This window comes from Pristiophorus japonicus, chromosome 11, assembly GCF_044704955.1.
Source record: "Pristiophorus japonicus isolate sPriJap1 chromosome 11, sPriJap1.hap1, whole genome shotgun sequence".
Taxonomy (NCBI): Eukaryota; Metazoa; Chordata; class Chondrichthyes; family Pristiophoridae; genus Pristiophorus; species Pristiophorus japonicus.
Window position 1 is genome coordinate 60242490 of NC_091987.1, and position 17645 is coordinate 60260134.

The following is a 17645-nucleotide window of genomic DNA, read 5'->3' on the forward strand; positions in this document are numbered from 1 at the left end:
TCCTTTTTGAATATATTTAGTGAATTGGCCTCAACAACTTTCTGTGGTAGAGAATTCCACAGGTTCACCACTCTCTGGGTGAAGATGTTCCTCCGCATCTCGGTCCTAAATGGCTTACCCCTTATCCTTAGACTGTGACCTCTGGTTCTGGACTTCCCCAACATTGGGAACATTCTTCCTGCATCTAACCTGTCTAACCCCGTCAGAATTTTAAATGTTTCTATGAGGTCCCCTCTCATTCTTCTGAACTCCAGTGAATACAAGCCCAGTTGATCCAGTCTTTCTTGATAGGTCAGTCCCGCCATCCCGGGAATCAGTCTGGTGAACCTTCGCTGCATTCCCTCAATAGCAAGAATGTCTTTCCTCAGGTTAGGAGACCAAAACTGTACACAATACTCCAGGTGTGGCCTCACCAATGCCCTGTACAACTGTAGCAACACCTCCCTGCCCCTGTACTCAAATCCCCTTGCTATGAAGGCCAACATGCCATTTGCTTTCTTAACCGCCTGCTGCACCTGCATGCCAACCTTCAATGACTGATGTACCATGACACCCAGGTCTCTTTGCACCTGCCCTTTTCCTAATCTGTCACCATTCAGATAATAGTCTGTCTCTCTGTTTTTACCACCAAAGTGGATAACCTCGCATTTATCCACATTATACTTCATCTGCCATGCATTTGCCCACTCACCTAACCTATCCAAGTCGCTCTGCAGCCTCACAGCATCCTCCTCGCAGATCACACTGCCACCCAACTTAGTGTCATCCGCAAATTTGGAGATACTACATTTAATCCCCTCATCTAAATCATTAATGTACAGTGTAAACAGCTGGGGCCCCAGCACAGAACCTTGCGGTACCCCACTAGTCACTGCCTGCCATTCTGAAAAGTACCCATTTACTCCTACTCTTTGCTTCCTGTCTGACAACCAGTTCTCAATCCATGTCAGTACACTACCCCCAATCCCATGTGCTCTAACTTTGCACATCAATCTCTTGTGTGGGACCTTGTCGAACGCCTTCTGAAAGTCCAAATATACCACATCAACTGGTTCTCCCTTATCCACTCTACTGGAAACATCCTCAAAAAATTCCAGAAGATTTGTCAAGCATGATTTCCCTTTCACAAATCCATGCTGACTTGGACCTATCATGTCACCTCTTTCCAAATGCACTGCTATGACATCCTTAATAATTGATTCCATCATTTTACCCACTACCGGTATCACTCTGGTAAATCTCCTTTGCTCCCTCTCCGAGGCCTTGACATGTGCTGGAGCAGGAGAGCAACGGCAGCGAAGAGTGACGTCATCAAGATCCAGGTCGGTGATTAAAGCGTGGGCAGGTATAGCAGGAGTGGCGAGAGTTCGTAGCGGGACGCGAGTTCGGGGCCCAGGTGAGGGCCCATGGGCAGCACGGGCCAGCCCACACTGCGATGTGTGCGTGCATTAGGTCCGTGCAGCAGAGCTGGTCTCCAGTCGTCTTGGTTAATCCTTGCCATTGGACCAAGACCGAGCTCTGTCAAGCCCATGTGGTGGCTGGTATGCAACGGCCACCACACGTTAAAAAAATCCACGCACAGGCATCTTTCACCCGTCAAAATTTAGTTCGGGACCTGGAATTTTAGGTCCTTCATTGAAACACGTGAACTTTTTGGCGTGGAAGCAAGTCATCCTCGATTCGAGGGACTGCCTATGATGATGATGAGAGTGTGATGTCTAGAATTGGACAAACTGCTCTAGCAGAGGCCTAGCTGGTGATTTATAGTGGTTTACCATAACCTCCTTGCGTTTGTGCTCTATGCCTCTATTTATGAAGCCAAGGATCTTGTATGCTTTTTTAAGTTATCAACTTGTCCTGCTACATTCAAAGTTTTGTGTATGTTACCCACTAGGTCTCTCTGTTCCTGCACTCCCTTTAAAATTGTACCATTTAATTCATATTGTGTCGTCTTGTTTTTCCTTTCAAAATGTATCAATTCATAGTTCTCCATTAAATTTCATCTGGCATGTGTCTGCCCATTTCACCAGTCTGTCTATGTCCCCCTGAAGTCTGGTACTATCCCTCTCACTGTTTACAATTCCAAATCTTGTCATCTTCAAACTTTGAAATAATTCCCCCTACACCCAAATCCATGACATTGATTTATATTGAAAAGAGCAGTGGTGCAAATACTGACCCCTGTGGGGAAACCACTGAATACTATCCTCCAGTCTAATAAACAACCATTCACCACGACTCTGCTTTCTGTCTCTCAGCCAATTTTGTATCCACACAGCCACTGCCCCTTTAATCCTGCAGGCTTCAAGACTACACCGGATTTAGTCCTGTTGTGAAAATGTGACAAGGAATTGATTCAGTGAAATGATTTGAAGCACGTTACATTTTCTTAGGCGGACGAAAAAAGACTTTGCATTTATGTAACACCTTTCACAACCTCATGACTTCCCAAACCACTTTACAGCTAATGAAGTACTTCAACGTGTAGTCACCTTTTGTAATGTAGCAAACACGACAGACAAATTTGCACACAGCATGGTCTCACAAACATCAGAGATAATGACCAGATTTTTTTTTTGTGATACTGTTTGAGGGCTGAATGTTCGCAAGGACATTGGGGTGAACTTCCTTGCTCTCCTTCGAATAGTGTAATTTTATGTCCACCTGAGAGGGCAGGCACCTTATCCAAAAGATGGCACTTCTGACTGCAGCACCCGCTCAGTATTGCACTAAAGTGTCAACCTAGGTTACGTGCTAAAGTCTCTGGGGTGGGACTTGAATCGTCTGATTCTTCGGCGATGGTGCTACCACTGAGCAAAGGCTAGTGCTAAATGTTGATTCTGCATTGATATATACAGTATAAAAGTTGATTCATGGTTAGCACTACAATTTTTTTTTCAATAAATGGCAATATCTAACCTTTTTATGGGCTGCTTTTCATCGAGAAACTTTAGGAAGGTCCAGTTCTAGAACCTTGTCAGAATATCTAGCATCAATTTGGTTACCAGAAAGTTTTATTTTCGACATGTTGATCTCTGTTGTTCATGCAGTCATAATGATTTATTTTTCTGCCTCTAGATGCACCTTTTACCTTTATTAATGTACTGTAGAATATAAGCATGTTAAACATTGAATGGCAATAAAGGGGACTTGACTTGAAAAGGAGGTATCCAACAAAAGAGCAAGTATAGAAAAAAGAAATGTTCTCATGATAGGATCTGAATTTTGGAATGCAGTATTTTAAAATCTGGATTTGATCTTCAAAAATAATGCTCAACAGGAAATGGGTTTGAGCATAGACCATGGGTTACAATAAAATAAAATTGACTCAACATTGAATGTGCTTTTTCTTTACAACAGACCTCTTCTCCCAATACATCAAGTGAGAACTCACCAGTGAGCCCTCCTGATGAACAAGGTCAGGGTGATGCTCCTCCTCAACTTGAGGAGGAGGAGCCTGCATTTCCTCATACTGATTTGGCAAAGCTGGATGATATGATTAATAGGTGAGTGCAACTAGACTAAAAAATTAAACAAATTAATAATTTGTATTCATGTACATTATTTTCACACTTCTATTTGCTTTCTTTAGACCTCGTTGGGTAGTTCCAGTGTTGCCTAAAGGTGAATTAGAAGTTCTACTAGAAGCTGCTATAGATCTTAGTAAAAAAAGTAAGTTTTCAAAACCATGTTAAGCATCTTGGAAGAATGAGTACTTTGGTTTTAGAATGCCAAGTTGATTTGTTGAAATATTTGGTTTACATTTCAAGGATTGAGTAAAATACTTCTGAATATTATAATTGTATGGGGTAAAACTGACAGTCCTTTTGATTCGGAGAAATGAAGTTATTCAGAGAGCCATGTAGTCGTGCTTTTCTTTCTGGTTAATTGTCATTGGTACCTATTGATGCTTAATCTAACATGTTGAGGCGCATTCAGTGGAAGCTGGGAGCAATAGACACAAGACCTATTTTCAAAGGGAAAATTTAAAAAAAAAATACCTCCTACCCATAAGTACTGTGTGATGTAGACAAATGGCCTTGAATTTGCGGTTGGAGGCTTCCCGCGGGGAAATGCTTCCGATCCGCAAATAAAATGACTGTGCACCTGGTGGTACAGAGATTCACGGTCCTGGGCCTCTTGGGTGCCTTGTGGGTAGAGGCCCACGTATCTCGGGGGCGTAAGTGGTTCGCAAACGCCCCATGCGTCACATGGGCCAGCCCAACCAATAAAAATAACGAATCCTCATTCATGTTTATGGGGATTCTGTACGTACGGAATCCTCATGAGCATGAATGGCAATAATCCCAAAAATACATCGACACATCAAATAAATAAATTACACTTAAAATTAATTAAAATGCAATTTAATAAAATATTGGAAATAAAAATGTAATTTTATTAGCCCGACTCGCCGGCCACGAATGCTCGGGGATGCCGAGGATCTGTCAGGAAAATTCTTGGCAGATCGCAGGTTCTGGGTTTTCGTGTGTTGCATACGCAAAAACCCGAAACTTGTGCAGCCCTTACGAGTGCATAGGGCCACAAATTATGGGCCAATGTCTCCTTCCTTTGGAGATTTTTCATTTATGTAGACCAAAAACAAATCCGTGGACACTTGACTTGGCGTGAGAAGGCTATGAAATGTTTTATTTTACATGTATTTACATGACATGTACAGCATAGAAACAGACCATTTGGTCCAACTGGTCCATGCCGGTATTGATGCTCCGCACGGGCCTCGTATCGCCCCTTGTTGTCTCACCCTATCAGCATTTCCTTCTATTCCTTTCTCATGTACTTAGCTTTTTAATTGCATCTGTACTATTCATCTCAACTAATCCTTAAAGCTAGTTCCACGTTCTAGCCACTCTGGGTAAAGACGTTTCTTCTGAATTACCTATTGCATTTATTAGTGACTATCTTATGTTTCTGGCCCCTAGTTTTGGACTCCTCTCTTTCTTACCCCCTCCCCCCCACACAAGTAGAAACCGATTCTCTACTACTCTTATCAAACAGTTTTGGCAGGTCAATCTGTGACTAGGTGCCATTAACTCTTGTGGCACTTGACAGTCTACCAGCTCTTTGAGACTGATCATGGCACTTAATGAATTTCCTTGGCCAGTACGAACTGCATTTACACTTGAGTGGTAGGATTGGAATCAAGAGTGATGAATGTCAATCTTCACATAAGTCAATAGTAGCTAGTCAAAGATGAACCCACCAGCTGTCTGAATAGATCTTCTTCAACAGAAAGATCTGATGTGATGCATCTCAATGGATCAGCTTCTGCACTAAATAAATGAGTGCTTTTCACAGGGAGGAGGAGTTCTTTGCAACTATTTTATAGTATTTTTGAATAGTATAAAAATATTTGGTGCTCCCTGGGTGGCTCTAATAAATAGACATGGTTTCTGGAAAGTTTAATTTGAAGAAAGCAATGAAGTAGGAGGTATTGTTCTATTTAGGAGTGTCACAGTTTAGATGAGTTAATTAAATCACTCAGTTTATCACAACTTGAAAATTCTTATAAATCTTCATTGTCTTGAAAAATAAGTTCTCTGATACTGCAGTTTGAGACCATTGTATCTCTATTTTCTACAAAAATGTTGTGAAAGTTGATATGTCCTTACTATACAGTATAAATGTACACGAGACCCATAGTTGAGAGAAGGGCACTCTGTGACCAGTAACTTTTATTAGCCAGCACTGAAGTGATGAAGGTGGGTGGAGCTTCCCCTTTTATACCTGAAAGTCCAGGTTAGGAGTGTCTCCCACAAGTTCACCACCTAATGGTCAATGTTCTCTGTACAACTTAGGTCAGTTTATACATGGGTTACAATGACAGTTAAATACATGACATCACCTCTTTTCCCCCCCCCCCCAGCCCCAAAGTCTTATTGGGATCACAGGTTAAGTCTCTCTGGTGGTTTACGCTCCCTTGTAGAGCGGCGGAGTTGGGGCTCCGGTTGTTGGGCACTGGCCTGAGTGCTGTTTGTGGTGCCTCAGGCCTGTCCGGACTGCCCACAGTGACTGGGCTCTCCTCCGCTTGGTTCCGGTGTTCGGTCACCTGTGGAGGAGTGAACTCTACATCGTGTTCTTCCTCTGCTTCTTCTATGGGGTTGCTGAACCTCCTTTTTGTTCGATCCACGTGTTTGCAGCAGATTTGTCTATTGGTAAGTTTAACTACCAGAATTCTATTCCCCTCTTTGGCAATCACAGTGCCTGCGAGCTATTTAGGCCCTGCAGTGTAGTTGAGGACAAAGACAGGATCATTGACATCAATACATTGTGCCCTCGCATTCCCGTCATGGCAGTCACATTGTGACCTGGCGTCTGCTCTCAACAATTTCTTTCATGGTTTTGAGTGTCCTTTTCATTAGCAGCTCTGCGGGTGGGACCCCTGTGAGCGAGTGTGGTTGGGATCTATTGGCCAACAGGAGGCGCGATGAGCGACTTTGTAGGGCATCCCCTGTTTGATTATCTGCACTGTTCGTTCCGCCTGGCCGTTTGAGGCTGGCTTGGACGGTGCAGTTCTGACATGGTTGATATAATTTCCTGCCATGAAATCCTGGAATTCAATGCTTGTAAAGCACGGGCCATTGTCGCTGACCAAGACGTCCGGTAGACCATGGGCGGCGAACATTGCCCGTAGACTTTCTACCGTGGCAGAGGATGTGCTTGAATTGAGAGTGTCACACTCGATCCATTTGGAGTAGGCGTCTACTACAACCAAAAACATTTTTCCCATGAAAGGACCTGTGTAGTCCACATGGATGCGTGACCATGGCTTTGCGGGTCAGGACCAGGGGCGAAGGAGGGCTTCTCTGGGCGTATTGCCCAGCTGGGCACATGTGTTGCACCTGCGAACACAAAGTTCCAGGTCTGCATCTATCCCTGGCCACCAAACGTGTGACCTGGCAATTGCCTTCATCATGACAATGCCCGGGTGCTCATTGTGGAGTTCTCTAATGAACATCTTTCTGCCCATCTGGGGCATGACCACTCTGTTTCCCCACAGTAGGCAATCGGCCTGAATCGAGAGTTCATCCTTGTGCCTGTGAAATGGTTTGAATTCCTCAGGGCATGCTCCGTACGTGGCTGCCCAGTCCCCATTCAGGACACATTTCTTGACTAAAGACAGTAGCGGGTCTCTATTTGTCCAGACTTTAATCTGACGGGCTGTCACAGGTGAGCCTTCGCTTTCGAAAGCTTCAACAGCCATGACCATCTCAGCAGCATGCTCGGTTGCCCCTTGGTGGTGGCTAGTGGGAGCCTGCTGAGTGCATCGGCGCAGTTTTCAGTGCCCAGTCTGTGCCGAATTGTACAGTCATAGGCGGCTAACATGAGTGCCCACCTCAGTATGCGGGCCGATGCATTTGCATTTATGGCCTTGTCGGCCAAAAGGGGATATTAGGGGTTTGTGATCTGTCTCCAGCTCAAATTTCCTGCCAAACAGGTACTGGTGCATTTTTTTTTTTTTTTACAGCATATACACATGCAAGTGCTTCCTTTTCTACCATCCCATAGCCCCGTTCTGCCTGGGACAGACTTCTGGAGACATAAGCTACCGGCTGTAACTGACCCTTGGCATTAACATGCTGCAACACACACACGACCCCATAGGATGACGCGTCGTACGTTAAAATGAGTTTCTTACATGGGTCATATAGTGTTAACAGATTGTTGAGCACGAAATTTGTTATGCTCCATCAAAAGCCCTTTCCTGGCTGTCCCCCCAGACCCATTCGTGACCTTTGCGTAGGAGCACATGTAGCGACTCTAACAGCGTGCTCAATTTGGGAAGAAAGTTACTAAAATAGTTCAGGAGCCCCAGGAACGAACGCAGCTCCGTCGTGTTACGGGGTCTGGGTGCTCTCTGGATCGCTTTTGTTTTGGACGCAATCGGTCTGATCCCGTCTGCTGCTACCCTCATCCCCAGGAATTCTACCTCTGGAGCTAGGAAGGCGCACTTCGCCTTTTTCAGTCGCAGACCTACCCGGTCCAGTCTGCGTAGCACCTCCTCCAGGTTGCGGAGGTGTTCTTCAGTATCACAACCCGTGATGAGGATGTCGACTTGAAAAACCACTGCCCTTGGAATCGATTTGAGGAGGCTTTCCATATTTCGTTGAAAGATCGTGACGGCCGAGCGAATCGTAAACGGACATCTGTTGTACTCAAACAATCCCTTGTGTGCTGTGATGGTGGTCAGCTTCTTCGACTCACTCGCCAGCTCCTGGATCATATAAGCTGAGATCAGGTCCAATTTTGAAAAAAGTTTGCCACCGGATAGCGTCGTAAAGAGGTCCTCCGCTCTTGGTAGCGGGTACTGGTCTTGGAGTGACACCCGATTGATGGTGGCCTTGTAATCACCACATTTCCTGACCGACCCATCCGCCTTGAGCACCGGCACAATCGGGCTCGCCCAGTCACTGAATTCGACTGGCGAGATGATGCCTTCCCTCAGCAGGCGGTCCAATTCGCCTTCTATCTTTTCCCGCATCACGTACGGCTCCGCTCTGGCCTTGTGGTGTACTGGCCTGGCGTCCGGGCTTATGTGAATCACTACTGTGGTCCCCATGAAAGTGCCAATGTCGGGTTGAAATAGTGAGTCAAATTTGTCCAGGACCCATGCGCATGATACTCACTCCACAGAAGACATTGCATTGACATTGCCCCATTTCCAGTTCATGACAGCCAGCCAACTCCTCCCCAGTAGTGCGGGACCGTCCCCCGGGACAATCCAGAGTGGCAACCTGTTCTCCGAATTTTTGTGCGTCACGACTACCGTGGTGCTGCCTAGCACCGGAATGATCTCCTTTGTTTATGTCCGTAGCTATGCGTCAATCGGCAATAATTTTGGTCTCCTGGCCTTAGACGCCCACAACTTGTCGAACTGTTTGATACTCAACAGGGACTGGCCCCCCGTGTCTAGCTCCATTGATACTGGGATGCCATTGAGGAGCACTTTCATCATTATCGGTGGCGTCCTGGTGTATGAACTGTATATGTGCTCCACATGAACTCGCTGAACTTCAGCTTCCAGCGATTTCCACCAGTGTCCATTTGGCCTCGTAGGGCTTACATCGGGCCCGTCCTCCTCGTACATCAACCTGGCTGCAGGCTTCCTGCACATATGCGCCAAGTGACCGCTGACGTTGCAGTTTCTGCAGGTATATTGCTGATACCTGCAAGCTCTGGCTGTGTTTTTGCCTCCACACCTCCAACATGAACCGTTGGAAACAAAAGGTCCATTACCAGTCGATCGCCTCTGACTCTCTGTAACTGTCCTTAAGTGCACCATTGACTGGTGTTGATGGCCCCATTACTGGCCGCATTGTCCCTTGCGATGGCATGAATCGCCGTTCAGCTAGCCATTGTCTCTGTTGAATTCCCCCTTTGGGTTCGACTTGGGCGGGGGGGTGGGGTGGAATGAAGGAGGGAGGGAGGGAAGTGGGGGGTGGGGGGGAGGGGAGGGGGAGAGAGGGAGGGGAGGGGGGGAGGGGAGGGGGAGAGAGGGAGGGGAGGGGGAGGGGGAGGGAGGGAGTGAGTGGAGGGGAGGGAGGAGAGAGAGGGGGGGGAGGGGGGTAGAGGGGGGAGGGAGAGAGTGGAGGGGGGAGGGAGAGTGGAGTAGGGGGAGGGAGGAGAGAGTGTGGTGGGGGTTGGGGGGGGGAAGAGGGAGAGTTGTGGGTGGGGAGAGGGTGGAGGGGGGGGAAGAGGGAGAGTGTGGAGGGTGGAGGGAGGGGGGGGAAGAAAGAGAGTGGAGGGGGGGCAACAGGGCGAGTGGAGGGGGGGGAAGTGGGAGAGAGTGGAGGGGGGGGGGAAGTGGGAGAGAGTGGAGGGGGGGGAAGTGGGAGAGAGTGGAGGGGGGGGAAGTGGGAGAGAGTGGAGGGGGGGGAAGTGGGAGAGAGTGGAGGGGGGGGGAGTGGGAGAGAGTGGAGGGGGGGGGAGTGGGAGAGAGTGGAGGGGGGGGAGTGGGAGAGAGTGGAGGGGGGGGGAAGTGGGAGAGAGTGGAGGGTGGGGGGGGGAAGTGGGAGAGAGTGGAGGGTGGGGGGGGGGAAGTGGGAGAGAGTGGGGGGGGGGGAAGTGGGAGAGAGTGGAGGGTGGGGGGGGAAGTGGGAGAGAGTGGAGGGTGGGGGGGGAAGTGGGAGAGAGTGGAGGGTGGGGGGGGGAAGTGGGAGAGAGTGGAGGGTGGGGGGGGGGAAGTGGGAGAGAGTGGAGGGTGGGGGGGGGGAAGTGGGAGAGAGTGGAGGGTGGGGGGGGGGGGAAGTGGGAGAGAGTGGAGGGTGGGGGGGGGGGGAAGTGGGAGAGAGTGGAGGGCGGGGCCGGGAAGTGGGAGAGAGTGGAGGGGGGGGGGGGGGAAAGAGGGAGAGAGTGGAGGAGGGGGAGAGAGTGGAGGAGGGGAGGAGGGGGAGAGAGTGGAGGAGGGGGGGAGAGGGAGAGAGTGGATGGAGGGAGGGTGGGGAGAGAGTGGATGGAGGGAGGGTCGGGAGGGTGGGGAGAGAGTGGATGGAGGGAGGGTGGGGAGAGAGTGGATGGAGGGAGGGTGGGGAGAGAGTGGATAGAGGGAGGGTGGGGAGAGAGTGGATGGAGGGAGGGTGGGGAGAGAGTGGATGGAGGGAGGGTGGGGAGAGAGTGGATGGAGGGAGGGTGGGGAGAGTGGATGGAGGGAGGGTGGGGAGAGTGGATGGAGGGAGGGTGGGGAGAGTGGATGGAGGGAGGGTGGGGAGAGAGTGGATGGAGGGAGGGTGGGGAGAGAGTGGATGGAGGGAGGGTGGGGAGAGAGTGGATGGAGGGAGGGTGGGGAGAGAGTGGATGGAGGGAGGGTGGGGAGAGTGTGGATGGAGGGAGGGTGGGGAGAGAGTGGATGGAGGGAGGGTGGGGAGAGAGTGGATGGAGGGAGGGTGGGGAGAGAGTGGATGGAGGGAGGGTGGGGAGAGAGTGGATGGAGGGAGGGTGGGGAGAGAGTGGATGGAGGGAGGGTGGGGAGAGAGTGGATGGAGGGAGGGTGGGGAGAGAGTGGATGGAGGGAGGGTGGGGAGAGAGTGGATGGAGGGAGGGTGGGGAGAGAGTGGATGGAGGGAGGGTGGGGAGAGAGTGGATGGAGGGAGGGTGGGGAGAGAGTGGATGGAGGGAGGGTGGGGAGAGAGTGGATGGAGGGAGGGTGGGGAGAGAGTGGATGGAGGGAGGGTGGGGAGAGAGTGGATGGAGGGAGGGTGGGGAGAGAGTGGATGGAGGGAGGGTGGGGAGAGAGTGGATGGAGGGAGGGTGGGGGAGAGAGTGGATGGAGGGAGGGTGGGGAGAGAGTGGATGGAGGGAGGGTGGGGAGAGAGTGGATGGAGGGAGGGTGGGGAGAGAGTGGATGGAGGGAGGGTGGGGAGAGAGTGTGGATGGAGGGAGGGTGGGGAGAGTGTGGAGAATGGAGGGAGGGTGGGGAGAGAGTGGAGGGGGGGGGAGGGAGAGTGGAGGGGGGGGGTGGGGGGAGAGAGTGTGGAGAGTGGAGGGGGGGGTGGGGGGAGTGAGTGTGGAGGGTGGAGGGGGGGTGGGGGGAGTGAGTGGAGGGTGGAGGGGGAGTGGGTGGAGTGGGTGGAGTGGGTGGAGTGGGTGGAGTGAGTGGAGGGAGGGAGAGGGTGGAGGGAGGTGGTTGGGGAGGTGGAGGAGGGTGAGGGGATGGGGGGAGCGGGGAGAAGTGGAGGGTCGGTCGGGCGCCCGAGCGATGGGTGGGGCGCCCCGAGGCGGGGTAGAAGTCGGCGGTGGCCCGACGCAGTTAAGGCTTCGGCTGCGGCCCGAGGCGGGTAACAGTTTGGCGGGGGAGAGGGCAGGGGAAAGGTTGGCGGCGGCCCGAGACCGGGGAGAGGTTCGCGGTGGCCCGAGACGGGGATCTGGATTCCGGAACATTTTCCGGATTCTGGACAACCCCGCCACGGATCATCCCGGTGTTCGGATTCTGGACCACTACAGATTCTGGAACTCCGTATTCTCGACGCTGTTCCTGTTGTACAATTACCTTTTTGTATAATCCAGGATCTACGTATCCACAGATATCTTATTAATGCTATTCAGTGACATTGTGTAATTACATTGCTTCCTCATACTATGGAGTGCAAAATATAGTTTTAAAATCTAGATCCTAAAATGCTAGTTGAGTACTGTATTGTTTTGTCAAAGATTATTTGGATTATAAAGGTAAATGTTCTGTAGTTTCCTTTATTTCTAATGCAGGTCTGAAGCTCGAATTTATAAGTTCATAAACATCAGAAATAAAAGAATTTTAAATCTGAGCCCCAAGGCTTGAACAATTTATCCAGCTGGTCTCAATTCGACCAAGAAGTCTGTGGCATTGACTCAGTTTTGAGAGTATTGGGTGATGCTGGATTTGAAGCATAGTTGGAAGTCTGAACATAGTATAATAAAACTCAGAGTTCAATTTGTTAAAATTTTATTAGTATTTCAGAGTGAGGAGGAGTCATCTTCAAATAACTTTGTGTCAGTAGTGTGCTGACCTATATAACTTCTTCAAATTTGTATCTGTATAATCACACACATAATTGGATTTGTGTATGCATGTATTACAATTTTAGCTTTTCTGATTTATTGGTAGAATTTCATATAGAAACAAGTATAGCCATGTTCCTAGTAGTTTTGATCAGATGTAATTTTTTCATTTCAAGGCCTTGATATTAAAAGTGAAGCATGTCAACGCTTTTTCCGTGATGGGCTCACAATTTCCTTTACAAAAATTCTTACTGATGAGGCTGTGAGTGGTTGGAAATTTGAGATTCATGTAAGTATTTTATTTTTTGCTTATGGTGAAATATTGCATTGAAAATTCATGAAGCTTGTATTTTAGTAAAAATTATTTGAGTAAATAGAGAATTATCAGACTTTCTCACTTTACACTAACTTATATGACAATTCAGCGAAAGCTGGCTTTTTTAACATCTAAGCAGCTGCTTACATCGCCACAAGTTTTTTCTTCACCTTCACTTCCAAATTAATAACCCCTGATATCTTTTTTCTTTATAAGATAGCCACCCATACAGGAGCTGTCACAGATTATTTCTCTCTTCCCATAAAGGCTTAATTCTAAACAGAATCATTTGTTGTGCTGTCTAGCATTTTTCACTGTTCGTGTTCAGAGAAAGTTCTAGTCTGCATAATTGGTGGCTTAGTAGTTTACAAACGTGTGAGGCAATGCATGTTGAGAGAATAAGCAAGAAATGAAAGTTTAAACTTAATAGACACTGAATGGGGTGCAGGAACAGTGTTGCAGAGGTGCAGACAAATATTCTTACTGATGAGGCTGTGAGTGGTTGCAAATTTGAGATTCATGTAAGTATTTTATTTTTTGCTTATGGTGAAATATTGCATTGAAAATTCATGAAGCTTGTATTTTAGTAAAAATTATTTGAGTAAATAGAGAATTACCAGACTTTCTCACGTTACACTAACTTATATGACAATTCAGCGAAAGCTGGCTTTTTAAATATCTATGAATTCTTTGAAAGTGAGTGTGCAGGTAGATCAAGCCTAAAAAAGATATAATTATGAGCTTAAATCGGGGCAAACTGTACAAGTACAAATAGATTATGATAAATTTATATAAGGCAATGTTTGGAACACAGTTAGTCATGTATGCAGTTTTGGGTACCGCATTAGAAAAAAAACATTAAAAAATATATTGGGCCGTAAATTGCGATCTCTCCAGGTGCGTACAATGTGTGCATGTGGCCGAAAAGGCCCCGCATGCTCTGGGTTTAGGCATGCGAAGTGCTTGCGCCTAAAACCAGAACTTGCGATCTGTCAAAATGTCTTTTGATAGATCGCACACATCCCCGGGAGTAGGGCCTTCGCAGGCGGAGAGTTGGGCTATCTGCCCAACACTTGGCCAGCGAATATCCTTCAAACTCTTAGGCCTGTTAAAAGCAGACCTAAGGCCTGCTTTTTTGCCAGCGTAAGAGTTTTAAAAGATAGAAAAAATAAATTTTATGACTTATTTTTATATTAAAAACCCTGCCCATGTAGTTAAGCTTATGTTTAACACTATTAAAACATTTGGGAAAAAAAATCAGTTTTTTAAAATTATAAAACATTAAATTTAATTTAATTTCTATTCTTTTATTAAAAACATTTTTTTAAGTGGTCTTTTTTATTTGTGTGCATTTTCTTTGTTTTAGGGGTATTCTCATAGTAATGGGAGCTCGGAGCTCCCATTACTCTCAATGAGAATACAACATTGTGATTGGTAGTCCAGGCCCAAGTGTGATCACAGGAAGCGCTTTCGCTCCTGTGATGCGTGGCTCTCTGCGCTGGGCTGCGCAGCTAGACCTGAGACCCGAAGTCTACGTTGGAGTGGGACCACCAGGTATTTTCAGATTTTTTTTTGTGGTCGGAGAGCTCCGACTGCAATATTTGGCCCATTCTGACAAATTCATTGGGTTAAGTTTCTCCTCGATTGAACTTCGAAAGGATTCTTAATGATTTTCTTGGTGACGAAATAGAAAGCTGCCTGATTCTAGTGTTGCAGTCAAGGAAGAGAAGAGCTCTCAAAGAAAATAGTATGGGTGTTGACCCAACCAGGTAGTGATTACAAACTTATCAATGTGAATCATATTTGGGAGCTCATCCCACTGGGGATGTGGACAGAAGTAGGCTGTTGGGGAAAGTTACGCTTGCCAGTTCCTGGGCTTCCACCAAGATTCAGTGAAGTGATTTTTTTTTGGGGGGTGGGGTGGCGTGGCGGAATGATGCTCATACCAATAGTTTATCAAGAGTGCCAAAACTGATGTTTGAGACCATATTGAAAGTACTTGAGACTCAGTGAAACTACTCGTACAAAGGGTCTTGCACTTGGCTTGATGTGAACACCCAGGTGTTTCATCAAAGACCTTGTCATAGTTACAACCTTTCTGAGATTGCAGCATCTTCATGTTTAGCCTTTTCGAAACAATTGGGTTCATTAGAGTTGCATCGCAAGATCCGTTATAGCCAACTTTACTTTTTTATTTTGGTTAGGACTTTGGCTACATTACCAAAGTTTGAACTATTTTGATATAAAAGCTGAAATTTGGTGCCTTTTCTGTTGAAAGGGAATATTTTATTGACCACAAAACTTACATTCTATTTCGATACAACAAAGGAATTCCATATATAATTAAATCTTATGTAAGTCATAGCTAAATCAAATTTAGCAAGTTGGGTAGTAGAAAGTAACATTTTGTGGCTCCTCAGGAGCAAGAAAGTATTGAGAGAGCGAGACCCCAGGTACCAATGCTGTAGCCAAGTACATGGTGTTTCTCTCACTTACAAAATGTCACTTCAACTAAATATTGTTGTCTTCACCATTCAAGACCACATGTTTAATTTTAAGCACTTGCATAGCATTACAAAGTATTTACAGCACAGAAACTAGCCATTTCGCACAACACGTCCATGCTGGTGTTTAAGCTCCACGCGAGCCTCCGACTACCTGTCTTCATCTAACCCCATCAACATAGTCTTTTTCTTTCTATCTTGTGTTTATCTAGCTTCCCCTTACATATTGATCATTATGACAGCCCAAGATTGGAAATGAAGGCAAAATAAATCCTGATGTGCTCACTCCCATCCCAGTTCTCCTATTAAATCAAATAGTACTATCCAGCCTAATTTTAAATGGCTCTGTTGAGTGTTTTAAACCTCTCCCTTCGTCCTGACCCAAGATTATAATATTACAAGGATGTGGAAATAAACATCCTCAACAATGAAGATCTTACCAGAGGATGATGAACACCACTGATAATACACCCTCATCTAATTTGAGAAGTAGTTTGGAAAAATTATAGGTCTGAAAAAATGAGCAAGTTAGAAGAATGCAAAATTTAGTGGCTGTAGTTATTTAACAAAAAGCTCCTTACGACCAGCAGTACTATGCATGCCTGTACTTAAACACAAAGAGTCTAATTGGATTTGTGTCATTAGTTCTTTACTTGTGTGAAAGTTTCTGGGGAAAGCACGCAAAAATGAGTCGTACACTGGGTTTAAAAAATTGCTTATTTCTCCACTAGTCAAATACACCCTTATTATATTGGTAGCAATTCATGCCTATACTGTTGTTGCACTTTCCAAACTGCAGTTGAGGATGGAGGCAGTGTCCTCAACAGCAGTAATCCTATGTTGTTAGATGTGTTTCTGTGATCCTGGTGGTTTCTCCTTCTCTCGTTATTTTTACTATTTCATCTTGTGGCCCATCTTGCTCAACTTGATTTTCAAATGAGGCAAGCATTAAAACACAGTCCACTGGCACTTCACTTTTAAGGAATAAAAGATTCGTGAAATGTTCCTGCTTTCCACTGCAAACAAAGTATTCAGCTCTGAATCAAAACCAAAATTAAGACCCATTGTAGGGACTTGTTCTTCATTTGGGGTTGAATTGGATCCCTGTATAAAGCAGGAGCCAGGCTGGGCAACTAAATACTTATTGGCTCCTTTTAGCAATAATCCTGTGGACTTTAAAAAAAAGTGATAAAGCTGTCAGAAGAATTGGTGCATAGCAGCACAGATTGGCCAAACCGGGCTGCATAGCACTATTAACAGGATGCTTCCACCAGTGTGTTATATTGCTCAGTCTGGGTCTTGGCATACCTGATGTGAATTATCTTTTCACTGATGTAATCCATCATGAAGTATATTGTTGCAGACTCTGGTCTAATAATTTACATGCAAACTGTACAACTGCTATCTTTTCTTTCCCTTTTAAGAGGTGTATTATAAATAATACTCATCGCCTCATAGAACTATGTGTAGCCAAGCTATCCCAGGACTGGTTTCCTCTTCTTGAACTCCTCGCTATGGCCTTAAATCCTCATTGCAAATTTCATATCTACAATGGTACACGCCCCTCTTGAGACTGTTCCTGCTGGAGTCCAGCTGGCTGAAGATGAACTCTTTGCACGTCCACCTGACCCACGTTCACCAAAGGTTTGAGAATCTTGCATTTTTGTTGTGCTTAATGGGACTTCCACTATTATGGTTGCAAATAACTAGCATTTGTTGCAGTTTATTAACATATTATAATTATGCACATGATTTGTAACTGCACTTCAGTGAACTGTAATGTTGGATTAATTTGTTTCAAAAGGAGGCAAATCTTGATGAATAATTTTAAAACCATCAGGATATTTCCTGGAAGCATGCACACTTTAACTGCTGAGCAATGTGTGGTTGCCCAACATGGAACTATATTTTGAAGAAATTTGAGATAATTGCAAGCTATAAGTAGCACATATAGAAAATGCTGGAAATCTCAGCATTTTCTGTTTTTATTCCAGCATCCGCAGTATTTTGCTTTTGTGTAAGAAGCACATGTCCACTTTAGTGCATATCTGTATACAATATTTATTTGTTGATTTCCTATTATTATTCTAATGTTAATTCGGATAATCGTACTGACCCCAGGCAGGTGGCTCCTCTCTACTCCCCCCCCCCCCCCCCCCCCACAGGCAGAAGTCGTCCGTATCTCCTCTTTCCCCCCCCCCCCCCAGGCAGAAGTCTGTTTCCCCCCCCCCCTCCCCAGGCAGAAGTCCTCCCCCACCCCCCCCCCCCCCCTCACCAGGCAGGTCTCTTCCCCTCCCCCTCCCCCAGGCAGGTCTCTTCCCCCTCCCCAC

The 17645-nt window shown here is 46.6% G+C and overlaps 1 protein-coding gene across 1 annotated transcript in view; it reads left to right on the forward strand.

Annotated features, from left to right (window-relative positions):
• Window positions 1-17645, forward strand: part of usp9 (ubiquitin specific peptidase 9) — a 275233-nt gene that overhangs the window by 75587 nt on the left and 182001 nt on the right. The window contains 5 exon segments of the mRNA XM_070892701.1: window positions 3361-3506; window positions 3593-3672; window positions 12672-12784; window positions 16740-16883; window positions 16885-16959. Of these exon segments, the coding sequence (XP_070748802.1) occupies window positions 3361-3506; window positions 3593-3672; window positions 12672-12784; window positions 16740-16883; window positions 16885-16959 (558 nt within the window).